The sequence below is a fragment of the Gossypium hirsutum genome, chromosome D02, assembly GCF_007990345.1.
Source record: "Gossypium hirsutum isolate 1008001.06 chromosome D02, Gossypium_hirsutum_v2.1, whole genome shotgun sequence".
NCBI lineage: Eukaryota > Viridiplantae > Streptophyta > Magnoliopsida > Malvales > Malvaceae > Gossypium > Gossypium hirsutum.
The window spans coordinates 66,911,246-66,928,604 of NC_053438.1; the positions used below are offsets into that span (position 1 = coordinate 66,911,246).

Sequence of the window (17,359 nt, forward strand, 5' to 3'; positions counted from 1 at the left end):
ATTGTTTTGGATGAAAATTAAATATAGTAATTTTCATTTTATTTCAAATTATTTTTTAAAAAACATACAATTAACTTAACAAATTTAATGATAAGTAGTTACCTATTTATTTATCTTGTTCACCACTTTTTCTTTAATTTATATTTAAATAAAAAGATTAATTCGGCATATTTGGAAGAATAAAAACATTTTCATCTTTCAAAGTCTTTCTTGGAATGTTGATGTAGTTATCAAAATTTCTTTAAGTTGGGCAAAACAATTTACTTTTGTGGTGAATCTGAGATAAGTCCGTTGTTCCTTTGACTAATTGTCTCGCATCCATACAATCACTTTCAATAATGACAAGCCTATAACCCTGTTGCCAAGCTTCTTCTAAACCCTCAACCAGCGCCCAAAGCTCTGACACTAGTGCTGGTGATCTCCAAATGCATCTGTTAAATCTTAAAATTCAAAAGTCATATGAGTCCCTGAAAACACCACCTATAGCAGCCTTGCCGGTTGTCCTATCAACTACTCCATCCACATTCACTTTAACCTAACATCTGGAGGAAGACACCAACCACCCGTCTTATTGTTTGAATGTTTGTTCCTCATACTCACAAATGCCACAGGAAGGATCATTGGTCATTTGACTATTGCAACATTTTCTTTTAACAATTTCATTATAAGTTCTGATCATATCTATTCTTTTTTATACAATTCCTAGAACTAACTATAGCCCTTCCCCACCCCATAAATAGGAGGATAATGAGTTTCAACGCACTCAAATTCACTTCCTCCTGCAATAGGCAACAATACCCATGCTAGTCAAGTTAAGATTCAATCGGCAATCCCATTAGTCATCTTAAACACTTTAATCAATTCAAAATTATGAGGTGGGTTCAGGTAACAAGAGATCAAAGTCCCTTATTTTGGTACCCAATCATCTGTCCTAAAAATTATCAATTTTCATACCCTAACATAATGAGGCTCAAACAGGAAAACTTCTAAAACTCTCTTTACCAATAAAATTCTGGTCATTCATTGGAGATTCATTAAATGATAAATAATTTATCTTTAATATAATAATAGAAGAGATTATTATCTTATTTACTATTAGTAAAGTAAAAAATGTTAAAAATATACTTTAAATTTCTGTATTTTTTGTATATTTAAAATTTAGTTATTTTAATTTCATTTTAATAAATTTAATCTCTTTACTTTTCGAATTAAAAATGTAAGTCCAAATATTAACATTATTAAAATTATTTTATTAAATTTATATTCTTTACAACATGATAATTTTAATTAGATGATTATTAACTCGATATTTTTATTTAAAAATATCAAATCAATAAATTTAATTGTGTTAATAATTATATCTAAAAATAAAAAATAAAAAGATTACGTTTTTGAAAATAAAAATACAAAAGTTAAATTTTAAATTAAAAAATTATGTAAACTTATATGACAAATATTTTAATGATTTTGACAGTTAGAGAAAATAATTACCCAAAACAGAATGGATAAATAAAATAAAATAAAATTAGAGCCAGTTAGTTTTCATGAAACGTGATAAAAATATACTATAAAAAATAAATTATTTAATTTTTTATTATTATTTTTACTTTTGTGCGGTTGAGAAAAAAATAGTATAAGAGAAGAAGACGAAAAAAAAATACTACCGACCGACAAAAAGGGATAGCCAAGCTGGCCAAAAAGGGAGGCTAGGTTACAGTGGGAGCATTCCTATAGTAACACGTACAACGCCAGCCAGTTATTACAACTCTTTTAATTTCTTTATTTTTGCAGAAAATATTGAACGCGAGGATCTTTGATCTTTCACCCATTGTTCCCTTTCATTTCCTTTTCACGATCCTTCCTTTCCCTTTAGATCTACGTTTCCTTATTTGAACCCAATTTTGTTCTCTTTTTACTACTTTCGAAAGTTTGGGTTTTTTTGGTTGCTTTGCTTTTTATTCATTTCGATTCCATTTGGATTCAATTCGATCGGGGGGAAATTCATTTGGATTCTCTCTTTCGATACTCTAGACTTGTTAATTTTCGATTGAATCGGAAAAAAGAAGAAGAAAAAAAGGTCGATTACAGTGGATCGATGAAATTAGGGTAAAAAATTGGGGATTTTTGGGGGGATTATGCAGATGGAAAGGGAGAGGCGGAATAGCATTGCGAATGGAGACTACAGTTGTTATACGAATGATAAATACAGTAGGTTTTCCAATGATTACAGTGTTTCAGAGAATGAAAAGAATCAAAGCTTGCCCTCCTCTTCGTTACCCAGTGCCGGTTTTATCGAACATCCGGTTTCCCGGTTCGATACTCTTGCCGGTGTTGCAATCAAGTATGGTGTTGAGGTAACTATACTCATCCTTCTTTTAATAAGTTAGGGTTTTTTTCCTCCTTACAAGTGGACATGCTTGTATAATATGGGAAGTTAGTTGGGGAAATTGACCAATGTTAACCTAGAAGTTACATCTATATTATTTATCGGAGTATACCATTATTGTCTATGGTTTTTTGGAGTTATTGACAAATTGTTGTTATGGGTTTGAAATAATCAGGTAGCAGACATAAAAAAGATGAATGGTCTGGTTACTGATCTTCAAATGTTTGCTCTTAAGACGCTTCAGATCCCTTTACCAGGGCGGCATCCGCCATCACCTTGCTTGTCGAATGGTTCCGAAACGCCAGGGTATTATATCTTCTTTAATGCTAATGCTATTTTTATTATCACTCGTGAAATTTACTTAAAACTCCCTTAACTTCAGCGTTAAGATGGTTACTATACACATTTCCGTATTGGCACCTGCGTGTGTTAAGCTTCATAGTGTCTTCTTATGATTATGACTTGAGTTGTTATTTCTGGGTTTGCCTTCTTCAGACTATCGATGCACTTTTTATTTGTTTCATCATACTTATAGCAAAGTTGTGAGATCCTTAAGTAATCATCTTGATGTTAAACGTAACTAAGTTCTTTCTCTTTATAACATCTTTGTAGTTTGGTCATTAAGAAATTGCCACTCTTGCTGTATTCTTAATGCATTGAGAACAAACTTTTACAAGGATTTATTTAATATTTTAATTCCAGCAATGTTTTTTTTCTTTAAGTTTTGAAGTTATTGACCTTCACATCAGGACTGATAATGAATGCTTACTCATCCAACATAACAGTCTTGTTTGAACCAACTGGAATTTGCATGTAAAGATTACCATTCAAATGTTAATTACATCATAGTAGTTGCTTTTTTGGAACATTCCTTATCTAAGCAGCGTTTCCTTTCCCTTAAGGATGCATATAGTTCTGGAGAGAAGATATTCTGAAGCCTATGACTTGCTATCTTATGCGAGGAAACATTTGTTACGTTTCAAGAATTGATCTCAAATCGAGTTTTAAGTGGTTTGGTGTTGGATGGCATTATTACTAGCATCCATGACCATTGAAAGTTTTCACTATTAGAAGTGGTAAATGGCATCAAACGGTATTATTTTTCACATGATGCTAATCATAACATAGATAGCCATGAGCTACAAAGTGGTTGGAGGAGATTGTGACAACAGTTATCCTACAGCTGATTACTGGCCTGTAGTGGAAGCTGGCTTCCCGTGTGTAAATTAATCGAACTGCAGTTCTTCAGTTGATTTGCTGAATGCATGCTAGGAATCTTCATTTGTTGCTGCTTTGCTTGATATGATTTTTTTCCGGGGACAAGATTCTGAGATAGTAATGACCCTTTAGATTTAACACTTTAGGCCATACAAGAAATGTTATGCAAGAAGGCGGTTGTTCTTAAGAATTTGATAGTCAATATTTCAATGAGTTGTTAAAAGTTCTTTCTAATTTCTATCACCTCTGAAATCCTGCAAGATGCATCTCTGATCTCTTTGGTTCTTAATTCTGATCTGTTCTTCTCAATTAAGCTTACTATGACAGATAACTCTTTGCAGACAAAGCAGTGCCAACCAGTCCCCAGGTCCAAATTTGCCTTCTGATTTGCGTGGCTCATTCCAGTCATTGAGACTGAAGACTCCTCCTCGAAGGGTCTCTCCAGCAATGAGCTCATTACAAGGTTATTATGGCCTTAAACCATCAGAAAAAAGTGTGGCATCTGAAGGTTTTGAGATGGCTGTATACAGGAAAGGAGAAGGTAATTATCTGGAGGATAGTCCATCACTTAAACGCTCCTCTGCTTCTGATCCACCTTTGAAGCTTCATCGGAAATGTAGAAGTGTGACTAACGGATTTTATGACGAGAATGGTGAAATTGCAGCAGACATCATATCTGCTGCAGAAGTCAAGGATGACCCTGATAAATCAAATGACAAACTGATAAGAAGACGGCAGAAATCCGAGGCCGACTTTAATCCCCGTGCTCCTGAAAAGATATTGAAAGAGGATAACACCAGTAATGGAGGATTTTCAACAATAACGGCAAAAGGCTTGGCTCAGAGATCCAAGGCAGCAACTCGCACTAATCCAGGAGCCGATGCCGAAGTATTTGGGTTCAACACCACAGCAACAGGCCTCGGAGATGGTTACGTGGTCGATGGATTTACTGCAGTGAGGAAGTCATCAAGCACGTCGAGCTTACAAGACCAGGACAGTAGTAGCCTATCATCCCTATGGCCAACATCCAAATGGAACTTGAAGCCTGATCTACAAGCACTCTCAACGGTAAGCATTACAAAACCCATTTTTGATGGATTGCCAAAGCCAATATCTGCTCGTAAAAACAAAGCAGCACTTGATTAGCTCCCTTTTCCTCGCCTGCATTGTGTTCCCCATTTACATATACCAAATTTTGACTGCAATTCATGAGGCCTCCATTGCTAGTTCTTCTTCGAGGGGTTTATACAGATACAAGAAAAGGACAATAAGAAAAAAAAATGAAGTCCATTGATACAACAGCTTCTCTTGACATAGTTAATATGAACTATATATATATGTAATTTGTGTAATATATTGCTCCACTTTTGACCCGTTTTTCATTGTAGGGTGGTAATGGTTGAACCAGTTCTGTTTCTTTGATATGTTTTAGACAATTTTACATTTTACTCTCCAATCATTGTGTTATGTTAAATTAAAATTTAATAATAAATAATGAATATTCATAAACATGCTTTTTGATTTTTGGTCTTGAAAAAGAACGGTAATGATTGGACCAGGTTATGTATATAAAATAATAAAATAGATTAAAGTGAATTCAAATGATTGGCTCTGTTTCATTACGCGATATCTCAGTTTCCCTTGTTGTGTGCCGGTGAGAGACTTGGGTTTGTCCTGAAATCACTTACAATTGCTTTGGAGTACACAAACGATGCTATGTGGTTATTTGTGGTTAAAAACTGATCAATGCTAAAGCAAATAATTATTTACATTTGGGTAAAGAAATGTTGTTGGTTTATCCCAAACTGTCAATTGTCCGCTCTCTCTCGAGATTTTTCTTTTATTTCAATAAAATAAAATTATTTACTATAGATTAAACATGGGTTTAGGGAGAGTAATAAGGTAAAAGATAATACATATGCAACTGCTCAATTATTGCTTGATGGAGTCCGTGTATAGTCTAATCACATTGTACCAAAAAAATATGGAGAAAAGAGAAGATTGATTTTCTCAAACCTGAATTTCTCTTTTTTACAATCAAATCAAAACCCAACCCATGTGCAAACTTTTATTGAAGCAAAACTAAATCGAAACCACTCACAATGTAATTTAAAATGGATATAATATCTTTTTTTCAATCGCCATGTTAGAAACAATTAAGTCAATTTAAAATAATGGCGTATCTAACGAGGTGTTGGTGTCATGGGATTAAAACCTAAATATGGTAAACCATATAATTTTAGATTTATTATTATTATTTTAAATATACCTAAATTAGTTTAACTTTAAGCCATCGAAATTAACGAAAACAAATGAAAAAACTAAAAAGCCATAAGAAAGTAGCACACTTTCAAATATATTTTTTAGCTCAACAATAAAGTACAATGGAATATTACAAATCAAGGGAAGACCTCTATTTATAGTTAAGCTTTCCTAGATCTAACGATAAAATTGAATTACATTATCAGTTAAAAGTAGTGCCTATTTGTAAGATGAGATTCTTAAGGGATTTAAACTCTATACATTTTTATCCTTTATATTTACAATAATCAGTTGATAACTCTAGTTATGCTAAAATGCTTCACTGGGCCACCAAAATTCAAGTAGATAAATTTTTTCATAGGTTGTACGAATCAGACTAATTAAAGTGAGTCAAATAAGCCTCATTTGATCAATTGCCTAGAATAGTTATTGTGCATTCGTCATGGGATTTGATCTGCCGCTCGTGACATTATGACTTGTCATTTCAATCAAACCCTTTTTTTTTATTTTTTAACGTCCACCTAAGCTTGAAACAATAATTTTAAAGGTTGGTATTTAAGTGTAACTCCTAAAGATCAAATAAAAAGTTTGTGGTGTAATGATAAAATGATAGTTTTGATAATTATTAGGTAGACTTAAAATTAATTTAAACTTGTAGGATTTGAATGATATTGGGAACAATTGTTTTTTTAAAACCTTCAATTTTATATGTTTACAATTATGTCCTTCCCTACCTTAGCGTTTATATCTTGATCCTTAATTTGGATTTAAGTCATTCAATTTAGTCCCTTTCTTTAATTTAATTTGTTTTATTATTAAATTTCATTTGTAGTTCATATAATGCTTCTATTAATTTATGTTCTTGCATGCATATTGGACCATTATATGATGTAGTTAATTTTATTTATATTTTTGCATGATTCGTGGTTTTTATATAATCATTCAGCAAAATCCTACAATCAATAACAATAGGATCAAACATCAAAATTTTCAAATTTATATTCTTAATACAGCTAATGATAGAGGTGGCGTCCACTTCAGTTGTTTAGTAAGGGAAAGGTCGTCGTGTTGCTTGGCAACCCTGTTGGCTGCAGTCCCAATGAAATGATGTGCACCTATCATCCAGTTTCCATTACAATCGCCCTTGCACTTGCAACTCCAATATTCCCAATCAAGTTAAAAACTGAACCAACCTACAGGGGAGGGTGTTGATGAATAGGAATGTTAAAATTTCGGTTAAAATTAAATTAATCAACCGAATCAATATAATTCGGTTGGTTAATCGATTTAATTCGGTCAGAGGTTGGTTAATAATTTTTTAAAAATTCGGTTATCAATTAATTCGGTTTGAAATCGGGTAATTAACCGAATTAATCGAACTTAGTAATTAATAATACAAATTATACGTAGTTTTAATTCAAATAATTCGGTCAAACGAACATTATCAATTTATTTATTTTTATATGTTTTATACTTATTTTAACAATAACAAAAACATAAACATATAAATTTCGGTTTAGTTAACGGTTAAAGGATTAAAAAGTTTGGTTAAAAAATTAAAAAGTTTAACTAATTCTTAACCCAATCCAAGTATTTTCTTCATTTGTTAAATGAAACAAATATGCAAGACTGTAAAGGTGTGCTCTCTTCAATTACCTTTTCCTCAGTAGCGAACTCTTCATAATGAGACTAATCTTATTGATGCTATAGAGTATTCCTTCACTCGTTCGGATATTACATATTTTGGAAATAATATGCACTATCCTACAAAAACTCACTAGAAAGAAGTAAAGTGAATCTTCCGATACATGAAAAAAATTGCAGATTATGGCATATAAATCAATTGCCACTCTGAAAACATTCTTACAATATATGCAACTGCAAATTGGGTTGGGGACCTAAAAGATCATGGTTCCATCACTAGCTATATTCTAGCGAATCTTCCATACTTGAAAACATTACAGATTATGACCTACGAGTCAATCGTTACTCTAAAAACATTTTTAGCATATATACAGTTGTGGATTGGGTTAGGAACCCCATAGATCGTGCTTCCACCCTTGACTGTATTCTCTTATTTGAGCATACTAGCCAAATCCTCCCTTGAAGTTGAATATAAGGTTGTTGGTGTCACTGCTACTAAAACACTTTGGGTGTTGCATCTCTTGTAAGAGCATCAAGTCCCTCTCTTCTACTCCTCAATTTTTTTGCGATATTCTTGAGGCCACATGTCGCTGTTAACACCCTATTCTGCATAGCAAGATGAAGCACCTCAAAATTGATCTTCACTATATCTAAAATCATGTTGAACGAAAGACTTTTGAGGTCAATCAACCAGCTAATACACTTACAAAAACCTTACGTATACTTTTCGTCAACTTCCCAAATTAGGTGTTATTTCACAACCCTAAACTTTTAGTCCATCACTTTTATCTTCTTTTTATAATTCAAATTTATTTTTTAAACCTCATAGAGGCTTCCATTTAATTTCAATAGAAGGATGTTGATGATGTTTTAATATTGCTTGCCATTGCATGATATTTAACAGCAAGAGGAATAGCCTTTCGGACGATGGATTCCTTGCGGATAGGTTTATTGAATATTAACCCATTCCCACCAAGCCAACTTCCCCTCAAAAGATAAACAAACACTAAGTACCAAGGAATGTTGGATGTTGGTGATGAAGATTGATGCGTAACCAGTCGCTAAAGGGAACAGAGAAAGCATGCAGAACCCAGAAGGGTATTTGAAGATATCCCAAAGATTCGAGGCATAATTGTAGTCCTTTAAATGATGTTTCAAGATTTTTCAGGCTGAGCGTCGTAGAAAGAGCAAGGAAAGTGAAAAATGAGCACATCATCTACTCAACAAACAACACTTTAAAAACTTCATTAATTAATACCAAAAATTCCCTCATAATGTCATCATTTTAATTTCAATGTGCAATTTGATATCCGAATATCTGACCCAAACCGCATTTGAGCTCTAAAAGAAAGCATATTGAAATAAAAATTTTTTGACCAAATTAAATGTTAAAACTAATTAATTGTGAAGAAAAACAATTCAAATATCAAATTTAAAGAACTAGAATACTAAATTTAACATTGAAACCAAATTAAGCAAGTGCCAAGTAATATATTAACCTTCATGAACATTGCTCGATTAACAAAAATGGATTTTAAACCAACCAAAAGTTTAAAATTCTCTAAAATTAAAACAAAAATCAAACCTTTAGCAAAGGGTAGAAAAACAATCACTTAAATGTAAAGTAAAAATTCTGAATTTTTTTGTTTTGTTTTGTTTTCTTCTCTTCTTTTAATTCATTCCCACCTGCATGACTTGGTGCTGATTTCCTCTTTTCAGAGAAAAACACAGTGGAGATTATTAACAAGAGTTACTAAAACAAATTGAACTCAAAATTGCCAGTGAAACATTTGGTAACAGTTAGAAAACTGCAAAACATCATCAGAAGAAACTAAGCAAATTTAACAAAATTCCATTACAGTCTTGTAAGTTCAAACTACTCCATATAAAGTAAAGCAAACATAACAAGATACCATGAATAACACGTTTAAAACAGAGATGTTCCTTTCCCCTTCTTGTCTCCACCAATCTCAAAGTGCTTGCACCTCTGCAAAAACGGGTAACAAACAACCGAAAATTAGCTCATCAAACATGGGAAAACGAGAACACAGAAATACGAAAGGGGTTTCAGGTGCACCGACCTTGATCGGATGTTGTGAAACGTGCTTGCAACCTTGGCATTGCAGCCTTAGCACAATCTTCTTGGTGGTCTTTGCCTGTTCAAATGGTACACAAATTTATACATATATACATGTACAAAGCTTGGAGAATCTCAAGCAACAATAAACATGAAATATATATCCATCCATGGGATAAAAGTGACACAAAATATTACCTTCTTGTGGAACACTGGTTTGGTCTGACCACCGTAACCGGATTGTTTCCGGTCGTAACGACGCTTCCCCTGTGCAGCCAAACTATCCTTGCCCTTCTTATACTGTGTGACCTTGTGCAAAGTGTGTTTCCTGCACTCCTTGCTCTTGCAGTAGGTCTTCTTGGTCTTAGGTACGTTCACCTTCAAACAACAGTCACAGTTAGTCTAAGAAAGCAATAAATTTATAGCAGTCATTTCGTCAAACACTTCATCGACGACAATTAAGACACAGTACTGCCAAGGAAAAAGAATTAAACCTTATTCAACAATCTCATCACATATTTTATATATGGATTTTTGAGGAAAACCCACGGCTAAGGTCATTAATTCAAGGCCAATTTCAGATTTCTGGGCAAAATCTACAACTTTAGTGATCATTTCTTGAATATAAACACATAAAAGAAAAATAAAACTATCATAACTTCACCAATAAATTTCTGGGAAAAAAATCCCAAACCCTAGATCCTCTTCTCCCCAACCCAAATGTTCTCATACAAACTTGATTATTTCAATTTTACAAGCACTTTGCAGGCAAAAACATAAACAATCAGATCATAAATAAGCTCAAAAGATGAAGGAAACCAAACCAAACAAAAGAAAGAGGAAGCACCATGGCTGCGGCTGAAAAGCGAGAAGCTTCAGTTTTGATCCGGTGGTGGCAGCTAATTAACCTAACAAATATATTGATTTTGGATTAGGGTTTGGATTTTGGGCTTAGAAACAAAAACAAAAATTGATTGCCATGATCTAACCCAGAAAATTCTTTAGCAGCCCAATTAGTCTTCGACATATCCAAGAATTAGAAGCCCATCATCAATATTCAACCCTAAAATAAGTAAAATTTTACATGCAGACATTTTTACACGATTTTCTTCCTCAAATTTTGTTCACTTCATCGTGCATTTTGATTCATCGATACAAATATAATCGGAGACGGATTCATTAAAGAATTTTATTCATATTTGTAAGCTTTGATTTTCAAAAAAGAATCTTAAAATAGGCGAATCCGAGTGTGGGCTAAGATCTAACATAACTATAAATTAATACATGTAAACCATAGGGCCAACCCATCCAAAATGAATGCCAATATTCCTACTAATCCATACCTAAATGTTTCATGTTATATCTTACTTGGTTTTCCACAATTCCTTGGAAGGACGAAACTCCTTTAACCTTGAGGGAATAAATAATCCAAAATGGTTTGTTTGATTGCGAGTAAAATGTTTTCCGTAAAATAATTTCTGGAAAATGTTTTACTTTTTTGTAAAATGATTTATTAGAAAATATTTTCTGCTGTTTGGCAGATTTACTGAAAATATTTTCCAGAAAAGTTGTTTTTACATATATTAATATATATTAATAAATTTTTATATTTTAAATTGTTTTTACATATATTGCAATGATTTATTTATAATAATACTCAATTATTAAGCTACAATATTAATCGTTATAAATTGAAAAAAACTAATATCAAATAAATTATTTGTAATTGTGTTAAAAAAATAAGTATTGAATAATTAAAAAAATAAATTACTGGAAAATTGATAAACAGAAGCAATTTTCTACCGGAAATTAAGGAAGGAATGAAGGAGGCGATAGAGAGGAGGGCACGGAAAATGTCTTACGGAAATTGAAAGGGTAAGACATTTTCCCTAAAATGTAACCCATTTTCCCTTGTTTTGGAGTTCATTTTCCAAATGGAAAATGTTTTCCGCCAATCAAACGCTGGAAAAGTTGAAAATGATTTTCCGAAAAATCAATTCCGTCAATCAAACAGACCATTCTATTTTTTTTAATTAATAAGTTGTAATTAAATTATGCCACAATTTGTATAAAAAAATCATTCAATAAATATACTCATTAAAAATTTATGTAAAACCCAAATAGGTGCGAAGTCAGAAAATATTTTAGGGGCTGAAATTAAATTATATATTTTTATGATAGTAAAAATGTAATTTTATCATTTTAATACCTTATATCTTTATAATTTTTAAATGATTAAATCAAATTTTTATCATTTTTAGGGGTCAAAGTGTAATTTTACCATTACAAATTTCAAATTTTAACGGACTTGAATAAAAAATTTTCATTTTAGGAGGGTCGGGCCTGGATTTGCCATTGAACCCAAATGATGCTTAGGTTAAAAGTTTGAAATTCAAATATAATCACGTATAATTTTTTATTCATTTATAAAAATAAAAGAAATAAATTTTTGATAATATCTTAACTGAATTAGTTGAACCTAATTGATTCATAACAGCAACTCAATTAAACATTGTATTATAGTGAAGATAAGTTGAACTAAACTAAACTAAATCAAAATTTTATTTTAATTAGCTTTTATCATATAAGAAGAATTCTTTTATTTCAAAATTAATGGAAACAACTGTCGAAATATTATATATATATATATTTATGTGTGTGAAGGACTATACATTGTCATGAACTTCTGCTAAGAGGTTGAATGATGTTGATCTTACTCTGAGCTTAAGAAGCCAAAATTCTTGAACACTGACTGTGCAAAGAGGATGAAGCTAATGGTAGAAAAATGCTTCATGAATGAGAAAAACATTAGGGAAACAAGCTTTCAGAAGCAAAGAATAGATGTAATTTTGGAGAGTTAAGGACTATAATACACTATTTCTTGTGTCAAGCCTGATTCGAGGTCAGTAGTTCAGTTTTAATCTAGCCATCATCAGTAATCATCAGAAGCATTTTGGGGTAGATGAGCAGTATACACCAGATTATGACAAAGCTTATAGAGATCTTGATGAATGGTTTGTAAAAGACTTGGCCAGAAAGGCAATAGTTTAGGATAGCAGAGCTGGAGACTACATATGTTGCGTTGCAAGCTAAAAGGGGAAGCTGCTGGAGCTGTTGGTTTGGTTCTAGTTATTGCTAAGTATTGTCTTTGCGCTATTTTGGTGTTTGGTTGGTTTGATGAACTTTAGTTTTTTTCTTGTTTTATATTTTAATGTTATGATCTGAAGATATTCAGGGGAGTTATGATTTTATTAGTTGATAATTAAAAAAAAAAAAACTATCTTTGTATCACTTTTTAAAGGATTTTATGTAACGAAGAGCAGTAAAACTAAAGAATGTATTTTGGTAAAGAAGGAAACTTGATGATTTAGGCTTTATTTATTTCACTGAAAATGGCTTCAGAAAAATGATTTATTTTTCTATAAAAGTTAATATTTTCTAGTGTTTGGATCAATCTGTATAAAATATTTTATGTTGTTTGGCAGATTTCTTGAAAATATTTCGTAAAAGTTGTTTTCAATAAAACAAACAAATATTTGAGATTTTATTATCTTTTCATTGTTTAATTGAATTTATTTCATAAAGTTTATTTATATTTTAATTACTCTTGTTCTAGTTTTAATCAATCTTAATTTACTTAACTAAACTTAATTGTTAATTTCGTACATTAGGGAATATAAATTTATATTTATAAATTTATGTTTAATTAAGTTGAAAGTGGCAAATATTTATTTTGAATATTATTTGGATGAGTAAGTTGAAAAATGATTTAATTTAATAAAAATTGAAGTAAGGACCAAATTGTAAAAATTGCAAATTTTTGAATTATAAGGGTTTGAGTAGTGAAATCTAAAACATTGATGTAGTAACTAAAGTATATGATTATGAAATATGAAAATTTGGAAAGTTGAGCATAAAATAGTAAAGTTTGAAACTAAATGGGTTAAATTGTAAAGATTTCAAAACTTGAGTTTTAGGACTAATTTACATTATTTGAGAACTTACAATTCTGAAAAATATAATATGAAAGTTTAACTATTCAAAAATCAAGGACTAATTTTTGGAAATTTTGACAAATTTAGTTGAAAGGACTAAATTATAAAATTTGGAAATTTTAGAAACTGGATTGTTTTGCAAATTTGTACAAAACAAGGTTTAGGACTGAACTGTAGAATAAGAAAATCTATTTTTGAGAAATTAAATTGTAGAATAGTAAAAATTTGGATTTTAGGGACTAAATTGTTAAAAATATAAAATTAGAATATAAAGGATTGTTTTCTTCGACAGTAAAGAGAGCTTCCCCTTTATTACACTGAAAGTTTCCCCTTTTTGTTTCTTCAACAATGAAAACAGTGAACAGAGCCTTATCATTTTAGAAAATGTCTTACGGAAAAATTTTTGATAATATATTTTCCTTAAAAAAGATTTGATTTTACCCTTTTTTAGAGAATAATTTCCTTTAGTAATTCATTTTCTATCGAACAAACACCGTAAAACAATAAAAATGTTTTACAGAAAATATTTTACATGCAAACAAACGGCCCCTAATATAATTATATTTTCATATTTAACAAACATGCAATTAAAGGTGTTTCTATTTTTCTCACATTGTATCTTGGTATTAAGGGTTCATCACGTATAAGAAAAAATATATAGATAAGATCGGTGTTAGAGGCAGGTAAAATTTATAATATAATATTAGCTCCTCAAAAATACAAAATTCTTACTTTAATCCTTTTAAAAATTAATAAAATTATATTTTAGTCCATTAAAAGAAAAAAGACTAGAGAAAATTTTGGCACCACCTCTAAACTCAAAATGTGTATAAGAATCACATGAAACATCAACTTTGGTACCATATAAAAGGGGTATCAAATGAAGATATGAGCGAGCCACTAAGAGTGCGTTTGGATCGTTGTATTGGATTAGAGGTGTAATAGAAAATCAACTGTTTGGTTGAATGTAATGTAATAGAGGCGTAATAGTAATCTCGTGTTTGGTTGAATGGAATAGAGGTGTAATAGCATAATGAAAAAAAACTAAAATGACTAGAATACCCTTAGCATAAATTTGTTTTGGTAAATGATTATTGTTATTGTTATTTAAATTTTAATAAGATTATTATTATCAGTAATAAATTTTTTAATCATATTTAAACATAATTATTATTAAATATATTTTAATTAAAATATATAATTTAATAAAATTCTTATAATTAGCAGAAATTTGTTTTGGTAAATTATTATTGTTATTGTTATTTAAATTTTAATAAGATTATTAATATCAATAATAAATAATTTAATCATATTTAAACATAATTATTATTAAATATATTATAATTAATATATATAATTTAATAAAATTCTTAATAATTAATATTCTTATACGAATTTACTCAAATCATAATATATGATACTGTAAAATATAAATTAACATAATTATTATTAAATATATTATAATTAAAATATATAATTTAATAAAATTCTTAATAATTAATATTCTTATATGAATTTACTCAAATCATAATATATGATACTGTAAATGAAAATTTGAAATAATTAATATTAAATATATTTTAATTAAAATATATGATTTAAAATAATTTAAATTAATTATAACTAATAAATTATATTTTATGAATTTGTATAATTTAAAATAATAATTATTACATATAATTTAATAATTAATATTAAATTTCATAAAATTCTTGATAATAAATTTTCTTATATGAATTTATACAATTTAAAATAATTAATATTAAATATAATTTAATAGTGATATATAATTTCATAAAATTCTTAATAATAAAATGTTTTTTATATGAATTTACTAAAATCAATATATAACTTGAGAATTATATTCTGCATAAACATAATTAACTTATATTAAGAAAAGGTTAGATGAAAATGAAATTATACATCATAATCCATATTTTATATAGTTTTACAACATCAAAAAGTTTGAACATTGATATTTAATGGTGAGAAAGAAATCTTCTGACCCATTCCAATCGGGCAACAGAAGGTAAACTATAGAAAATGATCATTTGAGCTGGATGATCGGGAATTTTACTCAAAGCATTATACCGTTGATCGTCGGTTAAACCTTCAATTGACCATAAGGCTGAATATAAATTTGAAGCTTTCTCTTCCATCTTTTGATGTTCTTCTGACTTCTGCTGAACAACCACCTTGGAGGCAATACTCCTACTGATTTGATCGCCAACGGCCTGGATTTTTTCCCCCAACAAAGTGGCAGCCTCATCAAATGAAGAATACACATTATCACAAGCATCAGATTTCTTCTTTCTCTTGTTTGAAGATGAGGAACCCCCTTGGTCTCTATCTCCTCGCGGATCCGTACCAGAAACATCCATGTCGTCTAAAGAGACGTCAGCTTCGCAGTCATAGAATGTGTTTCTCTCTTCATTCATATCTGTAGTACGTTCATCCTCAGCATGTATTTCTTCAAGAACATCAGCAGCTGTTTGAGCGTCTTTCCAGTCATCCGATCTCTTGCGTATATGGCAGTAAGCTGGTTGTAGTAAGGGAAAGAATGATGTCTGAACTGAGAGGCTTCTTTGTGACTCTAAAAAAAACGAGGAAATCATATTAGTTATAAGTTTTGTAAAAAAACAAATAAATACTTGAAATACATTTTACCTTAACATAGGATTCCCAAACTGTATCTTCAGCAACAACGAGCTGCCTATGCTCGTCCCAACCAAAACCGCTGTTGTTTTGACCATTAAGCATGTCGTAGACGACTGACCATTCCCTTTTTAGGCACCTAATCCGAGATTCAATATTTGGTCTCGCCTTCAACATTGCTCTTGGTAAAGCCTTTTCTAGCATTTTCTCTAGCTCGTTCAAATAACCGGCTTTGAACCCGGTATCAGCATTAAATGTTCCTACATTGTGCAAATCCACCATGCAATAAACCAAGGCTGCATCCTCTTCTGGAACCCATTTTCTTTTGCTTCCTCGAGAAGCTTGAGAAGAAGCACCCGTTGGTGGAACACCTGACATATTGTTCGTAAGAAAAAAAAAAACAAATTAACATTATTTACTATTTTGAATATCATGAATCAAAAGGTGAACAGTTTATAATATTATATCGGTAGTTCAATACTAAATTTAAATTTATAACACATGCTGAATGAAAAGATAATTAAATTATAATTCAACAAAGTTTAGTACAATACAAAATTTTAATCAAAGACCACAAAAGTTTAATAAACTAGATACATAAAATAACATCAACAAATCAATTCAAACTCAATTTGTCCCTAAACCTAACTAATTTCTAGATGCTTGCCATTCATCGAACATTTGGTTGGCTAGTTCCATCCTCCAAGTAGCCCAAGCATCCGATGGATGAATATTTGTGATATTCGGTTCATCGTCATCCACCACATTAGTAGGTAATCCTTCTCCCACCTCCGCTTCAATGGGATCAATACTCATATGGGTTCGAATAAAATTATGTAGCAAACAACATGCAATAATAATTCTATTGTGCACCCTTACAGGATAAAATGATGGACTCCTAAGTTTTCCCCATCTAAGTTTTAATAAGCCAAAGCATCTTTCAATGACATTACGTGCTGAGGCATGTTTCATATTAAAAAACTCTTGCGGAGAACTTGGCTGATAACCCTGATGCCACTCGTTCAGATGATATCGCTGTCCTCTAAATGGTGCAAGAAATCCCTCACAATTTGTGTATCCAGCATCAACTAGATAATAACAACCTATAAAATAATTTTTTTA

The 17,359-nt window shown here is 30.8% G+C and overlaps 2 protein-coding genes across 2 annotated transcripts; one reads left to right on the forward strand and one right to left on the reverse strand.

Moving 5' to 3' along the window:
- The first annotated feature begins 1,665 nt into the window (after positions 1–1,665).
- Positions 1,666–5,026, forward strand: LOC107886897 (uncharacterized). Its single transcript, XM_016810995.2, has 3 exons — positions 1,666–2,354; positions 2,562–2,692; positions 3,946–5,026. Exons 1-3 carry the CDS (start codon positions 2,136–2,138, stop codon positions 4,748–4,750), a joined length of 1,155 nt encoding a protein of 384 aa, XP_016666484.1. The 5' UTR covers positions 1,666–2,135; the 3' UTR covers positions 4,751–5,026.
- A 4,305-nt stretch (positions 5,027–9,331) lies between these two features.
- Positions 9,332–10,629, reverse strand: LOC107886896 (60S ribosomal protein L44-like). Its single transcript, XM_016810994.2, has 5 exons — positions 10,577–10,629; positions 10,435–10,495; positions 9,786–9,965; positions 9,592–9,666; positions 9,332–9,497 (listed from the first exon to the last, which is right to left on the reverse strand). The coding sequence occupies exons 1-5, from the start codon at positions 10,612–10,614 to the stop codon at positions 9,438–9,440; spliced, it is 414 nt and encodes a 137-aa protein (XP_016666483.1). The 5' UTR covers positions 10,615–10,629; the 3' UTR covers positions 9,332–9,437.
- Between the last annotated feature and the right edge of the window lie 6,730 nt (positions 10,630–17,359).